Raw genomic sequence first — 23,051 nt, 5'->3', positions numbered from 1 at the left:
AAGGGAAAAAAGGGGGAGAGAGAGAGATTTGTTCGTTAATACTCAATTGTGAGATTTTCTACTCGTTCCACTATTCCTCCTTATGAATTGGACAGGCTTCTATCGCTACTCTCGAAATCCAAAATCGATTCAAGAGTCGTGGAATATTGCTTAAAAATGTTGTATTCCAAACATAATGCTGCAAAAATAAATCTTAAAATTCTAGAATGTTCTCAGCGAGAAGAGATACATGAACATTCTTCTTGACACATATGTTAGCCCTCAAATGCGTTTTTTCGTTTAAATTCATTTCGTCCAGGATCGCTGCTTCTTAGTTCTGACTCTTTCTTTCAACAGAGGCTAACTCTGTTGCCTTTGAATAAATGCATTTAGTCGGAGGTAACAGAGGTGTTATTTTTGTTTGTCTTTAAAAAGATCCGATTTTGGAAGGTTACAACATGAATTTCCACTCGTCCAACAAGTTTCGGTTTAGTTCAGTTAATTATGACATAAATATAAATCTTGACATTTGTCCTGATGGTGTAGAGTAGATCTGAATCAACTCGTTATAGATGTAATCTGCATAGTACAAAAGCCAACAATTTAGATTTTTGTTTTATATTTAGGTACAGTGAAGCATATTCGTTTTCTCCCGAAGGTAAGCATTACTTCTAAGATCGAACAATCCATAGATATGTTCTAAAATCTATTTCTTGAAAAAAGGAAAAGATATCTTTTACTTCACATGAAGTACACCCCTTGAATCTAACACTGGCTGAACATTCTTTGTCAGCCGTGCCGTTTACAGTATTTTAACTTAACAATAATAAAATTAAATGCACTCATGCGATTTTCCGAAGCTTTCATGTAACGTTTGAGCTTTACCTGTCGAACATCTTAAGATACAAAACTCGTAATAACATTTAATGATTATCAAATTTTTAAATGATTTTGAAAACGTCTCTTGGTGGATACAGAGGTAACTGTAGTTTGAAAAGAAGAGAATAATGGGCTGGACTGTGATAGGATATCATTCCTGGAATATTAGTAGGAATATGACAGCCCTTACATGCGATTGTAGATTTTTCTTTATTACAAATTACGATGCAGCTTCTTTGACTCGACTCTGTTTCCCCGCGCAGCAAAGAGGATTCCATTTCCAGTTGAATCTCAATGGCGGGCGCCGCTTAGACAAGAAGAGAAATCAAAGCGATGATTCGCGTATATGAAAAATGCAACAACTTTAAAAACCATTTGACAGACCAACTAGTGGCAAACCTGTAAAACGAAGTTCTCCATATGGAATATATCTTGGAGATCTAAGAAAACAAGGGAACCTGAAAAGATTACAGCCTGTACGAAGGCGTGCCCGAATTAGAAATTCCAAACACGTCTCGGTGGCACATGTGTTTTTATTCCTTCGGTGGTATCAGGCTTATGTTTTTACTTCGGCATATAGATTTTCGGATATCCACTGTGATAGTGGAGGCTGTTGCATGTTTTGTTTTCTTTTAAAACCGTTACGTGTTTTGTTTTCCCCTTTTGCCCTTTGAAAGGACTATGTGCGCTACTGGAAACATAACTGACTCAAAATGCTGGTGAAATAATAAAATTGACTGTTTTTAGTGGAAAAGAAAATGAGAACTTTGTGGGACAGGTTCAGGTTGTTTTCATTTGGAAAACATTGCTTGTCACCGAAACGTAGGCCAGCTTCTTAATTTTAGTTACGTTACCCTCGAATTATAACGAATCCCCTGATTTCTTTTCACAAGGCAGAGTTTTAATGAGGTGAATCTTTTGTTTACAGTTTTTGTAGGCTTAAAAGTGAAATTACGATAATGTAAATGTCGTCTTTGTGCATTTGACCGCTCGTCTCAACAAGAGATCTGAAACATCCATAAAACGTCTTTAATTTTATATGCTGCTTGACCAATAGACACGGAATATTTCAAAGTTCATCCACTAACTTCAGTTTTCACTTGTTTCAGAGGTTTGCCAATGAATGTTGCTGGGAGCAGCTACTTTACCTGAACAGATTTCATCTTTATTCTGAAAGGTGTTAAGCATTGCATTAATAGCACAGTGCATGAGTAAAATCCTTCTTGCGCTGTATTATTCATCCTAGTGATATCTTCCGTATCTTTGAGAATCGTGAAAGCTCGAATACGAAAGACTCGGGTTCGAATCCCTTTTTTACGACACTAGGCATTATTGAAAGGGCTTTTCAGATTAAGATACGTTATCGGACACAATGAGGTCGCAGTGGTCTCTCTCTCTCTCTCTCTCCACCAGGAAATGCGATAACTTGAACTGGGTAACTTTCACAAGGAAACCTTGTGAAAGTACTAGGCATAATATGATAATATACACAAACCGTTTATCCATAACTTGATCCTCCTCATCACTGACTATGCAAAAATCAAATTTTTGGTTAAGACGTCATATCTTTAAGTGTTATCGATCTCACTGCCAACTGCTGGGTCTGTGTGATGTACGATGAGTCCGATTCTAGAGATATTTTTGAAGCAAGTCGTAATTAAGGAAATTCTGTGAATATCTGGCCAACTTTTTCGGGGGAATACTCGAGTTTTATTTCTCCCAAAATATTTGGTTTCAACGTGTGTAAATTACTACTTCGGAATCAAGATTATTCTGAAATATCTGACTAGGAGATGATTTGGATTCTGATCTATCTTGGCTTTACAACGAACGTCATGTTATAATGAACAAAGACTACTGTTGCCTTTAAATTAGGATGAAAGTTTGATTTTTAAACGAAGGCAAAGGAAGTCGAACATGAAGGAACTTCAGTCATATTGAATCGTGGCGCAGTGTTGCTCTCAATCAGCGTCAGAGATCTCGCCCATGCTGCACTACAAGCAGCGACATGCAGGCAGCTGTGTTAGTTAATTCTGAAATTACCCATTTTCGAAACTTTACAGATTACTGCGTAATCAAAGAGTATTCTTTTGAAATAAAACTCTGCAGTCGTACTCTTCTGTCTGAAGTGTTCATTTACGCCTGTAGTTATAAAGTAAGACATGCTGTTATTCACAGTACAATGCTTTTCTAATAAAGTAATTATTCTAACACGTGTGTTGTCTCCATAAATTCTTAACTGTGAATGATTCATAGTGAAGAATTTATGGAAATTCATAGTGAAGAATTTATCTGTTAGTACAATGCTTATTTTACTTCTAAATTGAAAATTGCTTTTTGCAAGAAAATGATTCGTTAGAATGACAATTCGTCAGCTCTTTGTTAAACAAAGAACAGATGAATTGACGTTTCTTAAGCTAGGAATATAATGTAAGTCATCAACACTATAATTCGCAAACTTACATTTAACATCAATATCGACTTCAATTTCTTCGCTTTGCCCGATGTCATTCTTCGCTGAGCAGCTGTAAATGCCGGTGTCTGTTCTCCGCACAGGATTAAAGTCTATCTGAGCCTTTACGCCATAGAGACCGTGTTGTCCCGACTTTCTCCATATGATATTGGCTTCTGGATTAGCGTCTGCTGTGCACTTTAAAGAGAGTTTGGAGCCTTCGACTATCTCGCCGGATATCTTACCTTCCAATTTGATCTTCGGTGCATCTAAGGAAAACAAACTATGCCTGGTTTAATTTGCATAAAATTTTAACCTAAATACATAAATTAACAACGTTGAATATATAAAGATAACACAAACTAAAAATAGAGACATGAAAAGCATCGATATCTTTTGCCTTGATTTCTAAATTTTGATTTCTAAATACCAAATACTTAGCGGAAACAGACTGCAAAAATTCAAACTTGTTTTGACTACACGAACTAAACCACTTCTGACGCTCATAAAAGTGATGATCTTATGACACTTTTGAAAGGAAGCAGTTATCGTTGGTACTGCACGATAAATACAACTCAAAACTTTGTTCTAAGGGGAAATGAGTGGGTATTCGCTGTTCATTAGCATTTTTTATTAGGTGTTAACCTAAGACTTAGTTTTGAATTCGCAGTTCTGGGTGAAATATATCTTTTAAAAAGACGCTAATAAAATTCGAATATATATATATAGTCCTTCGGAATATGTGTTTAAGAAGTGCAATACCAAGGCAACTCACTCACACTTAAAGTCGGATGTATGCTACTTAAGCTATCTCAACATTATTAGTTCCAAATTTTCCTTAGTTCACTTTGCAAAAATGATGAAAAATGGGCATTTTAATTTATTCAAGAGCGTATGTTTCTTTATTGATATTTAAAGGCATTAAATATGTTCATTTAATGGCTTCTTTAGTACAGTGGACCTTAACTGGAAGTACGTATTTAGTATGAAAAGCTCGACCTTCTCGCAAAAGTCTGCATTTGTAAAACCAATCTTTTTAATAACAAAATTCCAATCACCAATCACTTGTTGGATTAGTGAATGTGTTGCATAATATCATGAGTATCTTGCAAAGGATCCCACTAATAACATTGTATGCTTCCTGTTCATTAAATTAAGATAGACTCACTTTCTTCAACGCATCAAGAATAATCTCACAAGGATGCGTTCATAAATTTAGGAGGGGCGAAATACCCGAGGAGTGCTGCCTCTTCGATGCGTTTATGGAAGAAAATCCACCCTCTCTTGTACTGAGGAAAGTCGCAGTTGGTAGAAAGAAATTGCGCGATAAATATAACTTAAAATAGGAAATCTATCGAATTATTCACTTACATAAAACTTCCAGTCGCACTCGCACATCTTTCGACCGCGTATCGTAGGCATTGTGAATGGCCACGCACTTGAGAATTCGTTTATTTTGCTCCTTGTCAAAAGTGTACTCGAGCACGCTGACTGCCTGCCACGTCTTTTGCTTTTCCATGTCCAAGTTGTTGGTCTGGTTGGCCACAGACGTTATCTCCTCGTCATCAATAAACCACTTTATCTCTGCAGGAGGATTCCCCATCCTCGCAACGCAGTGCAGCCGCTTAGATTCCCCTACTCGCGCCGTAAGAGCATCCCCTGGCTGTATCTGTATGGTGTTATCTTCTATCCGCGGAGGATGAGGTGCCTCTAGAAAATACAAAGAAATCTTTTAATATATATTTTATTTTACATTTACTGGGTTAAATTATTTGAATAAAAATAAAATGTCGCCACATTATTGAAATGCTGAACATCTTAATTGATCATACACAACAATAACACAAAAGAAAAACTTCAGCTTCCTAAGATCTTTTCTCCCTAATTTGAAAGAAATGAGAACCAAATACGATTAGGTAATTATTCATCATCTTCATTTTGTCAAGCTGCAGCAAAGAAGTACTAATATAAACACTGAATATATTTCAGAAAACTAAAGTTAAAACAGTGAAAAGAAATAAACCTGGAAAGTTCTTCAAAATGTTATTGTAAATACATAAATGCCACAACAGATTGACAAGTTATTAACAATTCGAGTTCCTACTAATAATTCAGACTTTGGTTCACTTTTACTGTCAATGCTTTTATCCGGGGTGTGTGCCTTACACACACCCTAATTAGTGGTCAAAAATGCATGGCTAAAAACAGGCACCACGCTCTTTCAAACAAAGAATATAGTTCAGATAATAAAGTAGAGTATATCTTCATATCAGCTATCTCACATCTTTTACCAACGAAATCACAATTTACTAAATTGCTATTTCTCTCACTTTCATTAACAATCTATAAATAAATAAAATTTAATAAATGAATAAATATTGTTATGAAGTCTGCATCTCCTTAGTGTCCTCGGGCGACTCCAAATCACTAACTGATTACCTAAATTTGATTCCTTTTAAATGTTTCATGAAGTGTTTGTGGTTATGCGTTTTTGTTTGTGTTATGTCGTTACTTCTGTGGGAAACGCAGTAAAATATTGCGCTCTTTATACCAAGTGCATGTACTTATTTAGGACATTTCGTGGTCTTTACGATCTTAGTGGCACTCCGAGCTCTCTACTTTTATTCACTTTCCTGTAAAGCATTACAGATCATTGCACCGAGTTATGAGGCTCAAAGCTGCTACAGGGTTTGGAATCATTTATGGGGTTGTGTCTGCGTAGAAAGACAAAACACGGAGTAGTGCCTTCCTTCACTATATATCTTACTAAACCCGATATTCTTTCACCTCAACGCCGAGCTCCGTAAACTGGATGCATCGGATAGCTTCAGTGCACTCTTCATTTATTATTAGCAGTTTTCAATTAACTGTTTCGAAAATGTTGCATCATTCTCTCTCTGAGGACAGATAACTTCTCAGATAACTCATCATCAAAAATGTGATTTCCATTGCATTTTTGATGATGTTGGTACAGAAGAGATACTAAGAGGAAAAAATAGTGCTCCAGAATTGCATTTCAATTATTTACTCAACAACAAAAAAAGCGTTTGTTGTGCATCGTCTGATCATTGCATAAGGCTCTAACACAGAGGATTCATTGACACAGATGCAAACGCAGTCGAAGCAGGTATTAAAATTTACTGTCTACCGCAACTTTAATAAGTTTCTACTATTTTAATGAAGACACAGTACATATATTTTGTTACATCAATACCGTGAGTGTGCTAAGGATTTTTTTAATAAAAAAAAAATCGCTGTGGAACTCCAGTGATCGAATCTGTGTCTATTCATTGTAACTTGTAAATCCCTTTCGGTTATATCGAAATACCTAAAACATCTTTAAACGATTAAACGTAATCTGAAAAGAAATCCTAAAGAAATGTGCATTGCCGTTTTTACCTTATACAGAATGTAAATGAAACTGTTCCGTTTATTTCTGCAATTCTAATTTTACATTTCTTTAATACTGACTGAAAAAAAGTAACAGTCTGATTATACAATTTTGGTTCCTGCCTGAATATACAAAATTTGGTTTTGAAACCTTTAGGGATGTATAAGTAAAAAACACCTGAAGTGAGCAAATTTACGTATGGAACCTTTCGTTTTGTAGTTCTGGAGAGCAGAAGACCTTATTTTCAGTAATTAACAATTTCTGAAATCAGGTATATCACCGACTGAAGAAGGATAAAAATTGCAAGCATTTCCCTTATCTCCAATCGTTTAAAGCGAGGAGTGGAAGCTATCTTCAAGTCTCTAAACGCCATAATGAAGATTGACTTGCATCCCAAACTTTTCTTAAAGAACTGCTTCCAACATCTCGAATTATTTTTCTTTCTGTTCTTTTTCCTTTTTGAAGTGTAAGAGTATTTAATGGCATCTAATTCTTGAGTTGAATTGAATATTTGTTGTATTGTAATAGCACAGAATTTTCTATGAAATAAAAAAACGAAAAGTTAACTGTGTTTAACTAGATCTTACAGAATTTGCGTATATATTTTGAAAAAATGCTAATTTTATGAAAGAGAGAGAGAGAGAGTAGAATAGAATACATTGTACGTGAAATAAGAGGAAGAGCAGACAGCTTGCTTAATCATACCAGCTGCGTTGATTTTGTTTTCAGCAGTGTTTTATTATAATTGTTCTGCACTCTGTTGTGAGTTATGCTGTTGGAGTCTGTGGGATTAAATGTTAATGGCTGTGAGGTTTAAGTTATTGAATAGAATTTTTATGGTGGATTATATTAATGAATACGAGATACAAACGTTCTGTTATAGTCACCAAGAACTAGAGTATTAGAATGAAGGTAGAATTCTTCCTTCATTCTTCCTTCAAGAAGGCAATTCTTCCTTCATTTATATAATATAATCTTAATTATATTATATAAACCTTTTTAATTATATAAATAATTAAAAAGGTTATATAATATGTATCAGTACTTGCTGGTGTGTACATAAAAACGAAGGCTGCTAATCTCATAAGCGCACCATTGGAAAAATGTAGTATAATCATGAGTACCCTCTCTCTAAAGAACAAGCTGCTGGTTCGAATCCCGCCGTGGACACGGATATTTGTGATTGTCTCAGCTGGGAGATGAATTTCCTTGACCGGTGTGAGACCACCGCCCCATTTATTGTAAGCCTGAGATGGCTTGAAAAAGTTCCATGTTTGGTTTTTAGATTAGGTAAAAATAAATAAAAAATTACAAAAAAAATATATGAAATTGATAAAATTGAAGAAAAAAATCCTTAGCCCACCTACGGAAAAAAGGCAAATAGGTTAGTAAATAACCTTTCGTAAGTGGGAGCAACATACAAAAATTCAATGTGAATCCATTAAAGAATGCTCATCGAAATCTGATTTTGTCATTGTGGACTATACTATACAGAATTTTTTTTTTTAACTCTGTACATAAAATAATATTCGGTGCGATCCGCGAAAAAATATTAAAATAGCCTCTGTAAGTTGAGGTTTAATAAGATCACTGAAGTTTAAAAGCGCAACTAATAAAATTTGCACTTAGATGTCGTCTTCTTCCATGCACTATTTCAACTGAAATGAATTTCACGCGAATTTTTATTTCAGTTTTAAAAACTTCGCTCGGCATCTTTTCACCTGCATAGCAATTCCGCCACCCACGTAAATAGAAGGTACAGAAATGCAAATTTTATTATGTAATAAATATTTTAAACTGGAAAATGTTTGGAACAGAATTCAACTTACATTATTTTAATGCTTAGCCGTTTATTGCTCAAATTTCAAATTTGAGCAATAAAAAATAATTTCAAAGGAAAGAGATGTACTAAAATCACTCCATATTATTATTATCCACTCCCACTGTAAACTCTATTATTTTTAAGCTGTCTTAGAAATCAAGTTTAATATCCCAGAATTCCAAAGAGGGAATAATTGAATCAGAGAAGAAAGCAGAGAGTAAACACCTTAGTTACTGATATTTGTTTTCGCCACAGTTTCAACCAAGAACGTTGGTGCTATTTTTCTGGAAGTTATAATTAAATACAAAACTAAAATGAAAACATTGACTTACAAAACCTCGTTATCTGTTGCTTTTTAAAGTCCTTTTTTTCATCGAGAAACTGCTAAAACGCATTCACAGAAGACAATTTTTCCTCTTCGTAAATATCAAAGAAATTGAAACTGAAATTTATCGATTGTAAGTGTTTTTATGTAAGGTAACACGAATGGGTTCTATTCCCAGCTCGCTAACGTTCGTTTATATATATATATATATATATATATATATATATATATATATATATATATTAGCAGAATCGTTAGACAATCTGATTTATCTGCCTCCCCCTGTCACTTTCTGAAGAGAAATATATAAATACGTAAAAACCGAAATAAATTTGGCAAAGTTCGATTTTCTGGAATACTAAGGAATGCTATCAGAGACATCCACTCACCACGTGGCATGGTGGGGTATATTGATGAAGAATGTGTGTAATTCTAGAAATGGCGCACGTTTACAGCTAAATCAATTCCGCTACATTTCACTATAAACTGCTACGTTAGTCATCGATTAGTTCCTGGAATTACATCAACAATCTACGCATGTTACATCAATTGCATAAAATATAATTAAAATACAGAAAAGCATTATAGCGAAATGAAACAGCAACTCAAGCAGAGCACAAACTCTTTTTCCACGAACTCCAAAATGTATCTACAATTGTATAGTTTGTTCCAGAACATTACTGGCTATAACGCCAGGCGAGTGCATGCACATAATCTAGATCAGAATACTTTTGGAGATCATTTCAGAAGATTTAGAAAACCAATTGAAGACCAGGACAACACCACTACAAATTCACACCAGGACTTTTGGCAGAAGAATGGGCCAAAAACCTGTGTCGATTTATCGATATTTAAAGAAAGGTCTCTCAGGAGAGTGGCGTCTGTAACAGTCAGCGGAAGTGGGTGAAATGTGTTCCGAGATTTTCAATTAGAGTTCTTCAAACACTCAGGCATCCTCATGAATTCGACTCTGTGTGTTTGTGTGTGTGACACCTGCTGTGGGATTAGAAACCAAACTGAAACACTTATTCTTTCTTATGGTGGCGTGCCATATTAAGTGGTTCTCTAATTCTATCAGTTACCCCAAGAGAATTAGATTCTGAAAAAAGAAAAAAAATCCATTTTCTTAGAATTTCAGATCGGAGCATTTTTATATCCTCCTATTAAAAGCTTCTGGTTAAATGCGAAAGTCATCTGTCATTTCTTGGTCATCTCGATCCGTGTTATTATTTTCTTCCAGTCTACTGAAGTAAAATATTTTTTATTATATCCTCCCCTAAGCAATTGAAAATGGCAGCACTAGTTGACTATTCTTCGATTTTTCTATGTGTAGGTCTTTATTGGAAACGGGGGCTACATTTTTAAAAAGTGTACAGACTTTGAATAAAGCAATGGTTCCGAATGAATTTTGAATTTTTATGCAGAATTCTTGATCACATTCAGCTTTTTGACAATGCCCATTTTAAATTAAATCGCTTAGATTATTTTTCTGTGAGTAATAATTTTCCTAGTCTGTTTTTCTCATCAACCAGACAAATCACTGTTTCACATCCAACTTTAAGAAACATTCGAATAATTTTAACAAATTTGTCAGAGGAAATTTTTAGCAAACACGATTTTTCCTTACTCATATACTTAGCAAAATTTGTCAACACCAACTAGATCATTTTTTTATCCGTCCGTACGCTTAGTATTTCTGTGCTCTGACCCGACAGATTTTATTAAACCTTTCTGTTTGAAATCCTTGCTAGAATTTTCCAAAGTAAATGCACTAATTGCAATTTAAACAGGATCATTTGTGATATAAGAATTGTCTAATTGTCCCTACTCAACCATAACAGGAACAAAGTGAAGAGGATTTCCATCGGTAGAGCGTGTTTCATGAAATGTCGGTCCATTCTAGGTTTACGTACTGTATCATTTTGTAGCTTAATTTCGTGATTACAAATGATCCGATTGAAAGGTCTCTGCTATTTTTAATAGATATCCTAAAAATATGACATATCATTAAAATATATCCAGCTAGTAAAGAGTTATTCATATTAGGTCCAGACATTTTATGTTATAATAGAAACACGCCCACCGTCCCACTTGTTAAAGACCTGATTGGCTTCAAAAAAAATTGAAAATCCTCCCTAAGAATGCATTTGCAATTTTTTTTATGATCCCAGATTTTTGTAATCCATATGTTATCCCCGCGTCATTTCTATATGTTTTTCTTTTGCTTTTTTTCTCTTCTACTTATAATGTTAATGTCATATTTATTATAACATATTGAAATTTGAAAATTTTAAACCACAGAGAAAATAGATACTTTTTTACATCCAGTATAAAGTTTTCAATCACGATGTCAAAAATTCGTTCTTTATGTAAGTTATTCAGAAGCAGAAAACGTAGAATATAAGTAAAACATCGTATATGCAATATAGCATACAGTATACGTAACATAAAATATATGTAAAAAACAACAAAAAAAAGTAAAAAGGAAACAGGAAATGCACGATACTTCTCCAAATAACCGATAGATGGCACCGCCATCGTTGGATCGGGTGATTTTTTATATTTTTAAATTACAATTGCATGATTTAAGGTCCACACTGAGATTGATCGAGCAGTTGTGTGATGTAGGGCAGCGGTTGTCTCTGCGAACGAACTTTAGGGTGTCCGAATGGCAGCGTGACGGTTCTTAAAGATCTTGAAAGTACATCTCAGATCTATTTAAAAATACAGATTTCACCGATACCGATTTTTTAACATTATTTTGATAATCAAATTAAAATAGCATTACTCATATATAACGGAAAGCAATAACAAAGTCAAGTTATGGCAATTTTAATTTCCATACAGCTTCGGTTTTTTTTTTTTCTTTTGCTTGCACTTCGTTTATTTCAATAACAGTTAAGTTTGTTAATTCAAGAATTGTCTTAATGGAAATGATCTGTGTGAAAAATATTTAGAATCGGAGGGGAATTCTAGGGTTGCCCAGGATATTAAGAGTTACACCATAATGAAACCGCAATACCTCCCGCGGAAAGAAACGAAATGAAAATTCACAGATTACGTGGTTGTAAATTCACAAACAGTATTTTGTATCCTAAACTTTAGTCCAAGGGATAGATAATATGAGAAAGTGTCAAGAGCCAGAGTTACACCCTCCTAGTGCAGCGCTTCCCAAACTGTGGGCCGTAGGTTTTGTTGAGGGGGGGGGGGGCCGTGAAATAATGAAAACAAATTGAAAATTATGGATATTATTTCTGGGAAAACTCCCATGTTGGAAATGTTTTAAGACTAAGTAGATTTTTTTATCTTAAAAGAAACGTATTTAATTTTTATCATTTCTTTAATCTTAAAAGAAACGTATTTAATTTTTATCATTTCTTTTTTGTTATTTTTTTATATTTTAATGGGAAAAAAATCACACATTGGCGCGGGTTCACAAATTTTGCTTCCTGGGTATTTCGGTGCTTAATGAATATTAATAAATCTATGCTTATTCATATAAGTTTCATTTATTTCAAAGCAGAAATCTAAGAATTGCAGTTTCAAATATTTCGCCTGATATTGACTTTTTGGGTAGCAGTACTGAAACACATCCATCACATTAAATTGTTATTAAACTTCTTTTATGTTTTTAATTCTTTCTTTATTACTAATCGTTTTACGTTTCATCTGTTTGTACTGCAAATGTACAATAACAATACAGCTATCTATATAAAAATATGAGATAATGTGCCATGTGTATGTAAGATGCTAAAAATATAATATTTGCATTTGATTTTTGCAACATTCGCTGTGTATGTTTTGTATTGAATATAAATACAATAAATATTATAATAATATATGTCTATATTACGATTTTTTTTCGAGGGGGGGCCGTGAAATATTTTAGTTTCTCCAAAGGGGGCTCTGACATCCAGAAGTTTGGGAAGCACTGCTCTAGTGTGTCCCTCGGTTAGCAATGAATATTTATCAGATTATTCAAAAATATATAACTAACCTACTTAACCAACTAGTGTATGGGAACGGTATTGTAGTGAATATAGCATCAGCCGTACCAGGAGTTCAGGGGAAAAAAAGCCATGAATTTTCTCTCTAAAATTCCAGCTGTCGATTCATCTATTTTCAAACTATCAAGACTTCCTCATTTTGAAAGGTAGGTTCCTCTTCGAATGCAGCGAAATAACGGAACTGCCTGAGAGATTAATACTAGATTATAAAGTTAATTTGATGGGTAGTGCTGAGCTTTAATAAAGTGAAACTCTCTTATACACTGGCTCAGTTCAATTTACAGAAGTAGTCAGATAATAGGGTGATTTATAGAAACAGAACAAAACATTTGAAAAAAATAAGCAGCCACTGCTTGTTACAAGAGGTCACGAAGTTCACTCGTGAAGACGTGTTCCAACGCAGGAAAGGCGGACGAAACAAAAGTAATGTGTGTTTAACAAGTGAGAAGAGAAAAGAAAAACATGGTGCAAAGAAACCCTTTTGAGGAGAACAGGTTGTCATTAAAAGAAAAAAAAAGAAAAAAGGCTTAAAATAATATGAAAGCAAAAAAATGGAACAGATTTTCAAAATTAAAAAAAAAAAGGAATTAAAATATAGAATAAATAAGGAAGTGAAATAATCAAAAGTTGAACGTTTGTCGAGGGAAAATCAAGTTGTTCCTGGCCAAAAATTGTGTCACGGGGTTAGTCATTAAGAACAGATTTTGTAATTTAAAATATTCCCAAATGTTAAAAGGGGCAAACTTTCATACAGAAAGGAACTAATTGGCAGTCGTTCATTCAGGGCTTTTAAATGAAGCCTGTCTGTAGGCAATAATAGCGAGAGAATGTTCATATGAAACAAAATAGTTGTTCTTCCCACACGAGGGCCAAACGGAGCATTGAATTCATCGCATACAATATCCAATGTTGAACGCAAATGTCAACCAGTCTTGCTGCCAGGTGAATTCAAATTAGATACAGCTTCTTCAGAAATCCACACTTGGCACCTTACCGTAGACGATACTGTCCCTGTGGGATCGCAGGGCTCTTGTTCTAGCGTATGCTGTTAAATTTAAATGAATCTCAAATATTTTCTTTGCTCCGAGTGCCTCTACCACAGTGGCGTGGATAACGCGATGGCGGTTTTAATCCTGACTGTGATTTCGAGAAATCTTTATAAGATTATATAAATCAAGTGGATATTAAATACAGCATTATTTTCGTAAAAGTCTTTATAAGAGCTTCTGAAGAACACTCGCAGTTAACATAATTCCAACTAACACCATCCTCCCTTTCGACGATTTCATTTTTTTTTATTCCAATGAGAGCGACAACCGATGATAAAACAGATAAAAGAAAATTGAAAATATGAGTAATAAGTTAAAATTCGAATAGAAACTTTCAGTATACACGTCGAAGTTAATTTATTCCGTGAAATTTGCATTGAGGTCGCAATATGGATTAGACGTTATTAGTCGCATTATAGGATTATCGTGGCTATTCAATCATTAAAATTGGAAAGATAACGAGTTTATGTAATTCAAATATAACGTGTTAACGATTATCGGAAGGAGAGAAAGCAGCTGTTACTGCCTTAATGCCAAGTTGTACTGTAATTCAGCCAAATATATATCATACGTGTGCCATCACATGTGCAGGATATCAGCCTTGATATATTGCAAATATGATGGTATAAATTGTACTGCGACTGTAGCACTGTCTTCGTGGGCGCTAAAATTAATTCATTCCAGAATTAATGACGCTTCAAATACTTCGGCTTTGGACAGCGTCCCCTCCCTTTCTAGCCCACCAAGATGATACGAACTCTGACTTTTTGGTATCCCATACCAAATGAGACTGCATTTATTATATATTTATTGTTTTCATAAAGTGAGAAATTGCCCAATGACCTCTCATAATTAATAGTTGTTATAATAGCGTCGCGGCATCTGGTTGCCTTGGACTAATCCGTTTACCAGCAAACAAGCAAAGTCTCATGCAAACAATTACGCGTTCTGGTCGCGAATCCTCCTTACATCCACAGAAACAATATGACTGTTTTTCTTAAAAGTACTGTGAGTAATTCACTTTGGATAATTTGGACACCTTAATGTTCTTGTGCGATTAATAATAAATTGTTCTCTACACTGCAATTCTCCTTACCCTAAGTAAGCTATAAAAAATTAAAGACTCGTTGAAATTTTAGCTGCTGATTTATGATAACCGTGAATCTTCTTTGCCATCTTTATTTGATTTAAGTGGGACGTCTACTTGCCCTAAATATGTTAAGGTGTGTGTTAATAATGAGCTGACTGAGACGTCAGCTCACTATTTGCATACAAACACCTAGACTCTGGTTGTCTTAATCCAGAATCTAAATGTTTGTTCAGTGCTGTTTGTCTACTGTTTTACTAGCGCTTTAGTATCACAGTGGGGAAGCGACATGGAAGTTTTCCCCCTTCAGAAATCTCGGGTTTATCATCCAGCAAAGTGGTTAGAACATACACAATTAAATAGGCTTGAGGAGCATTGCAAAACAAAAATGAACTTAATCGTACACCAGGTAAATAAATGAATGACTAATCCCATAAAATCGACTGGCGTGTTTTTATTATATTTCCAGTGTTGTCCTTTTACTGTGTAATGTGCAGTTCTCGTTGTTTTTATCTCCTGCCCCCACAAGTAGGCAGAATTAAATATAGAACAGGCACGTCAGTAGCGTAGTTGATGCAATGACCAATGAGGAGCCCTTAATTTTATATAATTAAGTAGTGGGAATATATGCTAGAAAACAATATTAAAAATTAAATAATATACTGGTCATACTTTTACAAAAAAAAAAAAAAAAAGGAACGCAATGTGCTTTACACATATCGTGGGACCTGATTGGGTCTAACTAATCAGGTCCCACGCGCTTTAGTTGAAAGAATCCGAGTTCCGTTCCCGGATTCGAAAAGTTTACGAGAATTTTTAATGAAAAAAACTGAAATATCTGGCTGAATAAGAGCTGGAGTATACTGGCTTTCTTCAACAATCAACGAACCAATCCACTAGTAAGAGAATAACCATAAGCAAAATTATCCAACGTACATGAAATTGCATCGTACTTAAAAACTGTCACAATCCACCATCAGAATTTAACTACATCATCTACCACTTACTGCAACTGGATCAAAGAGGGCGGCTAACTAATTCTGAATTCTATTCCAGATTTAATACAACAGCAGATCCATAACAGTTATGGCTATCGTAAAATGACAAAGAAGTGTAATCTAGTCTTTAACCATAAAAGGAACAGCTAATAACTTTTGAAGGCTAACCATTTCATTTCTTTTTGTTTTAATCAGCACCCTTGTGTTTCCGACTTAATCTCTACTAACCGAGAATTTACGATAAGAACCAGACATGTGATTACGATGCGCGTGTTATCAAAATTCATTTCCATTAACGTTTTGCAGGATTCGCTCTTTCAAGATTTTACGATTTGGTTTAATAGGGAAAACAAGTACGATGTCTTTTTTTCGTAAGTATGCGGCGTGCGTATCATTTGCGTCAACTGTCCCTTTAAATTTCGCTGGCAGAGGCTCAAATCTTCGGGAGATAAGATTTTATTTAACAAAAAGAATTAAATATGTTCCCGTTTACGGTGTTTTATTAGATTTCGCAATTACAAGCGTGCTGTCTTTACACGTGAAGGAGATTTATGAAAAACAATAAATTACTCTGTCTTCCATTTATCTCCGGATGAGAGCTTGCAGCCAGTTGAAGAATTCATTTTCACGCGAAATAAGAATTAAAATTAAGTTTCTGGCGGACCCTTAAAGATGTTCCTTCGTCTGTTTTCTTCGTCTCTAAGCCAATTGTCTCTAAGCCAATCGAAATACCAATTTGCGAACTTTATGATTAAGAAAAATATTTTGTTTTCTTTACCAATAAAATACTTTTTTTAATTATTGGAAGCGCTGTTTTGAAACTCGCGTGTTTGAGATTGCCTTGGAATTGGAGTTCTACGCTGAGCGGAGAAAAAATGTTTTCGTAGAACAAAGGAAAGCAGTTTTATTTAATTATTGTCTGCTTTATGTTTAAGAAGAGGAAAAAGTATTCGTCGAGATAAGTAGAGAGCGAAAAAAACCTTCGGGACATTGCAAAATATTGCAATTCATGAAAACATCACGTGTACGACAACAAATGCAATAAAATATTTTATTTCCCTCTTCTTTTAGATATTTTCTGATTGGAAAACATGCCTTAAAAGCGTTCTTTTGAAATATAGAATTAAAAAGAACTACATCATCTGGATGTAGTTCTTACTCGAAAAAAGCAGACATTTCATAAACGTGTTCAATGTAAGCTTCTTCAAGAAATCAATTAAGCTTGCTGTTAATCTTACAAAAGATGTAGTGCAATACAACATCTGTGCATATTGAGAAACAAAGGCAACTCGCTCTACGTTATAAGATATTATAGATGTCTTTTCTGTTGAATTATATCCCAACAGTCACATCTCAACTCTCTACTTCATAAATCTTAAAGTAATCGAGGGTAGTGTACTCATCCATTGTTTTTAGAGATGCCACTTGTATTTGAGATGAAACCAGATATGGATCATAAACGGATCCATTTTTCAGATAAATCTAATCTCAAATGATCATGTCCTTTGGGAAAAGTTAATAAATGCTGCCACAAGTTCATTTAGTAGTAATGCAGTGTCGTAGATTGTAGTATCAAGATAGAAAGCAGTATCACTCAGCTTTCTATCTTGACACACAGATGAAATAGTTCTGGGTTAATTTTTATTAGTTTTTTAATTATTTAAAATTACCCCTATGATCTTACTCATTTATTTATTTCTCATATATATAACCTATTTGTCTAAAGTAAAACAACAGCTGACACCTCGACATGGAGGGCTAACTCCATGCTGGTTCATATTCAGATATGAACCAGCATGGATTCCCCCACGAATAATTTGTGTTCATGAGAACACAAATTGGCGTTTGTGTTTCAACATATAAGATACCAACTCCCTGCTTGACGTTGGTATCTTATATGTCGCAGTGACCATTTAAACATGAACTTCTGTTATCTTGCACAGTTACTATGTGTGATGATAATGTGACTTGCAGTTGTTATAAAACAAGATTGTTTTATAACAACTGCGTTGTTATAAAACAAGATTCAACTCGTCAAAATGGCCGGAAACAAAATTCGCAATTTCTGAAGGGCGCCCAACGAATATTACACCATTCATCAACAAAAAAGAAGACAAAGATTTAGCTTTGCTTTAGTACAAGCTAAGATAATAAAGGAAATCGCTGTATCTCCTTCTTTTGTATTTCTTCAGAAGATGAAGTTTTCTAAAGTCTTGACATGAAAAAGTTGCGGGAAGAATATAAAATTATTCTCAAAAAAAAAAAGTCCGTGCCATGATGCATCACTCCTCTATTTAGCCGCAGTAAATTGAATAGTAATTTATGTACTAATAATCGATACATGAATAAATACTTGAAATAATTTAGAATATCATGGCCACTTTGCTTATTTTACTTATCACAAACTCGGATACGTTTAGTGGGAAGAAACTATCAATGACTTAAACTAAACATATTTCTGAACTTAAATATATTCATGAAATATCATTTCGCCAAACTTATCGCTGTCACTCGTAAAACAATGCTCTTCCGTGTTGATCATTAGTCTCATGGTACTCATCTGACCACCGTATACGCAGTCTTACTTTCTTTACTGTAATTTCACTTCTTTATTCTCTAATAGCACCATAATTTCAACACGAAGATATTCGTCGATTCGAATGCTAGGAATACTGGAAATTGTCGATATCATTGATCGATTTCTCTTCTCCCCTTTCTGTGAGACCAGTATGATCAGGTAAATGATGACAAGCTGTGAGAACTGGGGAGGGGGTGCTTTCCAGTGGGATCTCGCGTGGCTAAGTTCTGTGAGCAGCCCAGTCGATAGTATGTGAGAACCTTCACGGCTCGTGGGCAAGGGGACGTTATTGACGTTTTCGTATCACGTGAACGCTGGTAGTTATGCACACTCCGTCGCAGAGCAGCTTTTATCTACACACACACACACACACACACACACACACACACACACACACACACACACAGAGAGCCTACTTTGTTTTTCTAAGTCAAAACACCGATATCATGTGACCTGCAATTTCAAATAACCTTTGAACGTATAGAAATACTCTTAATCCCAGGAATGAGAAACTCAGTCGTTATAACATGTAGTAATTCCAATTCATAATGTAATTTCTAATGCAATTCAGAATTCTACGGAGTTCCTCATGAATGACCAATCGTGCTGATCAATCAACTGGCGTAGTATTGATCTTCATAGGATCTGAAATTTATTAAGCCATGCGGATCAAATATTGGACTTTCGAAAAATTCTAACCAAATGCACCATTTCTGAAACGAAATAGTTCAAAAATGGTGCAAAATTATTGCCAAAATCATTTACTCTGACTTATCTGAGGTCTTCGTTTTCTTCTATCATTCCATCTAAATTAATTTGTTCTTTTCAGTGATTTCCATTTTCCTTCTCTTTGTCCATAATGAAAATATATTTAATATTTTGGTTTGTATTCATATTTTTGAACCAATTAATTAACTGCAACCCATTCCTGCATCCGTAAGTGTTTCATTATAAATTATATTCTTTCAACTTTTGCACTGATCATAAAAACATTTTTGAAATGCAGTTTATCATGATGACTACCAGCTCTCTGCAATCCTCTCCAAAATGAGGAAAGATTGAATGCATGCGCCCACTATGAAAAAGCATGCACCTATTTGAAAAATCATATTTCAAATAGGTGCATGCTTTTTAGTTACTGTTAGCTATCAAATCAGCAGCAAGAAACTCACCAGCTAAAACTTTTTCTAGGCGTTTTTTAACCAATTATGGAGTTAGTCGATATCTGACGCAAGAAAATAGCTATACCCACTTATTAGGTTCCAGAATTTTAACCAAGCTTAGAAAACTCCGCAGAACACTTATGAGTACATATATGTAATATACTTAGGATTAGTACCACGAGATGGCGACAGTTGTTCGCTATATTCTTTTTATTCTATATCCACTTGTCCTGCAACGCTTTTTTTAATAAATAGAAAAAGGTGTCAATTCATCACATGTTAAGATATAAATTTTGAGAAAGGACGCATTGGGGCATTACAAAAGTCCACACAGGATGCGAAGATCGATTCCTCTTACCTCCTCACTTCTGATGTAGGCACTTTTGAGCGCTCTGATACGAGTTGCTTATATAATAACACAAGTCGGACGAATATAAGTTTATCAAAACCGAGAAAGGTGTATATTAAAAAAAAAAGTCTTCTGAAACAAAACTTACACTACGAGACGGATCACGCTGGTCAGCGTATCGACATTACTTCACCTTCGTCATGAATTGACTGGCGTGCTTTGCATTTATTAACTTGACAGGCACATTACAATGGGAAACGTTTTTCTCCATTTAAAACTAAAAATAAATAAAAAATTTAAAAAAATCTCAGAACATGGGACAGCTGCAATCTATTATTCCGAAGCTTGTTCAGGCAGAAGACCATCTTCTGCCACAAATAAATGCCTCTTCAAGTTCAACTCATATGTCTGATTAAAAAAAAAACACACCAAACGTAATTCGGGTTGCTTAAGATATACAACAAATTAAAATTGTTACGTATTACATTTATCTGCTTATTTACAAGGCATTATTTATAACCGTAATTGCGATGTTTGTGTTTGTATTTGCAATTTATTCCATGCCGGGATATTTCGATTGCATGAGTCAGAAACAAAATCCCTAACAGCGGCAAAAGCCTTGACCTAAAGCTAATTGAACTGTCAGGGTCATTTCGTGATACGGGGAGTAATCCGTAATTCATATTGATTACGTTCTTTTCCGTTAGGACACACACACACACACAGAGAGCGAGGAACCATTTCTAGCGCGATCAGACAGATAACACGAAGGATAAAAATAATGACACGCTCAGAAATAGAAATGCCATTAAAGGAGAAGCCTTTCAGCCATGCTTAGCTCATTTGAGGACTTCCATTTCGACTAGTACTTACAGAAGCAAAATAGCCACGTAAAGAAGCACTTAAAAAATAAAAATAAACGAGTGTTGGTCTCATATATAAGTGAAATGGATTTTGAGAGCGCCTATACTTTTTGGATAATCAGGGAAATCAAAACCGTGTTTCTAATGTGTATTTTCACGAATTAAAACAGTTAAATATCAGCACAAAAATGAAAAAATGTTGCAAGGAAACCAAACAACTGCAAAGGCTTCCCATTTTAATCAGAACTGAATAGTTCGTCCAAGAAAATGGACTAATAATGATACAAAGGCAACCTGGCTTTGTTCGTTAGATAAAAGTGGACCGAAACTTGTGATCCACACCATGATATAGCTCAACCTTTCTTTTCGTTGATGCCATTCATGGAATTAGCAAACTTCAGCTGGTGTGATGTTAAACCTCGAATTGTAATTCTTTTTATTCTATTAGGGTGCTCAAAGTTGAATGAAATTCAACATGTGCTTCAACAAGCAACTTTCGATATCTTGATTTAGATGAAGCTTCTTACATTTAAAATAACTTCACTACATGATAAACAGTTAGGTCAATTTGTCAAGAATTTATACACACCTGATTCTCTTCTTGAAGACGCAAATGTAGTAATTTACCTGTACAAAAAACTACGTTTTTTTTAAAAAAAAAAAAAGTAAGTCAAGTGGTTAAGAAGCCGAATGTTGCTAATCCATAATATTCAGTTTAGAACCGGAGTCGCAGTACTTTGAATTTTAATATTAATTCAGAACGAGAGAGATTGGGATTAAGAATCACTACTGATTCTTGATTCTTCTGTGTCTCAGAAGACTGGGGTTAAAAATTTCTTTGTTTGAATTATGCGTAATTCAAATAAATAAGTTTGACTGCGGTATAACGGGAAAATCCACACACTAATAACAAGTAAAGTTTTTATCTTAGAAAAACCATCAGTGCAAAGAATACGGAAAATTTGGCAGTAAGACGAGTTAAAAGCTTTGATTTGCATCTTAGATATACATAAAATGAATTTATGTATCTTAGATGCATAAATTCATTTTGTAATTATGTTTTCAACAAGGAAAAAAATATTAAATATTGAATTATTTTAAGCTTTTTTTGCGGCACGTACACATTCTTTCTGTGAAGATAACAAAAATTTGATTATTCTCATGTTTTTTTACATGTACCCTTTTACTAATTTTCTTAGTTCTCATTCTGTCGAAGAGAATTACGGTAAAACAATCATTTACTAATTTTTATTTGTAGCCAACTCCCATAGCAGCCACACGCATTCGCTCAGAACAATAAAAATAAATATTTTAATGACAGTGGTTTGTTAATTTATGTAATATTCGATAAGTAAATGAGCGCAAATCCCATTTGATTCAAAATTAAATTAGTTTTATTTTTGTTTACTTGAGCTGGTGAAATGTAAGCCACAGCAGATGCATATTTATAAGTTCCGATTTTTTTGTTTAATGGTGAAAACAGCAAAGAGCTGCCGGCTTCACCGCGTGCATGAAAAAAGTCCTTGGTTTTGTTAAAAATCATTTGGAGTGTTTTTAAAATACGCAACGCTAAGCTCAACAGAGTGTTTCGAATTTGATGACTGGCGGTAAAATTAACCAAATGAAGGCTGCTTACAGACAAGCAAGTAGTTTGTAGTTCGTCAGGATATCCTATATAATAAATTAGGGGAACGAATTGTACTGAACATCATTCGTGCGGAATGTAGATGGCAGCGACTGTTCCTGGAGCAAAAAAAAATCTATATTGATCTATGGTTACATCAAAAGAAATACGATCTCACAAAAATAAAATAAAGATTTTCGCAGTTACATCTTACTTAAACATTATGCTTATATAAGAATTTTCTTACATGTGATGGGTTGCATTTTCATCGGTGAATACCCTATCACCCAGTGTAAAAAAAAATCTAGTTTTGAAATAGAACATCGTAAGATGCTAAAATAGAAACTTTAATGGAGATGATAGGTAAGGAGTATCATTCTCATTCTGACATAAGTTGCATTTCTAATAAACAACTTCATGCCATTCCCGTCTTTAAAAGCACATCACAAATCCCGGCTAGTTACATAAACACAAAATGGCACGCT

At 34.5% G+C, this 23,051-nt stretch overlaps 1 protein-coding gene across 1 annotated transcript in view; it reads right to left on the bottom strand.

Moving 5' to 3' along the window:
• Positions 1 to 23,051, bottom strand: part of LOC150097837 (irregular chiasm C-roughest protein-like) — a 199,721-nt gene that overhangs the window by 45,670 nt on the left and 131,000 nt on the right. Inside the window, exons 3-4 of the mRNA XM_090406368.1 lie at positions 4,682 to 5,020; positions 3,322 to 3,579 (exon numbers count right to left, since the gene is read on the bottom strand). Coding sequence (XP_090262494.1) covers positions 3,322 to 3,579; positions 4,682 to 5,020 — 597 coding nt within the window. The remainder of the gene's footprint in view (positions 1 to 3,321; positions 3,580 to 4,681; positions 5,021 to 23,051) is intronic.

This window comes from Typopeltis vanoorti, chromosome 16 (assembly GCF_054136105.1).
Source record: "Typopeltis vanoorti isolate ZY-2024b chromosome 16, IOZ_Tvanoo_1.0, whole genome shotgun sequence".
Taxonomy (NCBI): Eukaryota; Metazoa; Arthropoda; class Arachnida; order Uropygi; family Thelyphonidae; genus Typopeltis; species Typopeltis vanoorti.
The sequence above is the reverse complement of the archived record's forward strand: the minus strand, read 5'-3'. Positions and strand labels throughout refer to the sequence as shown.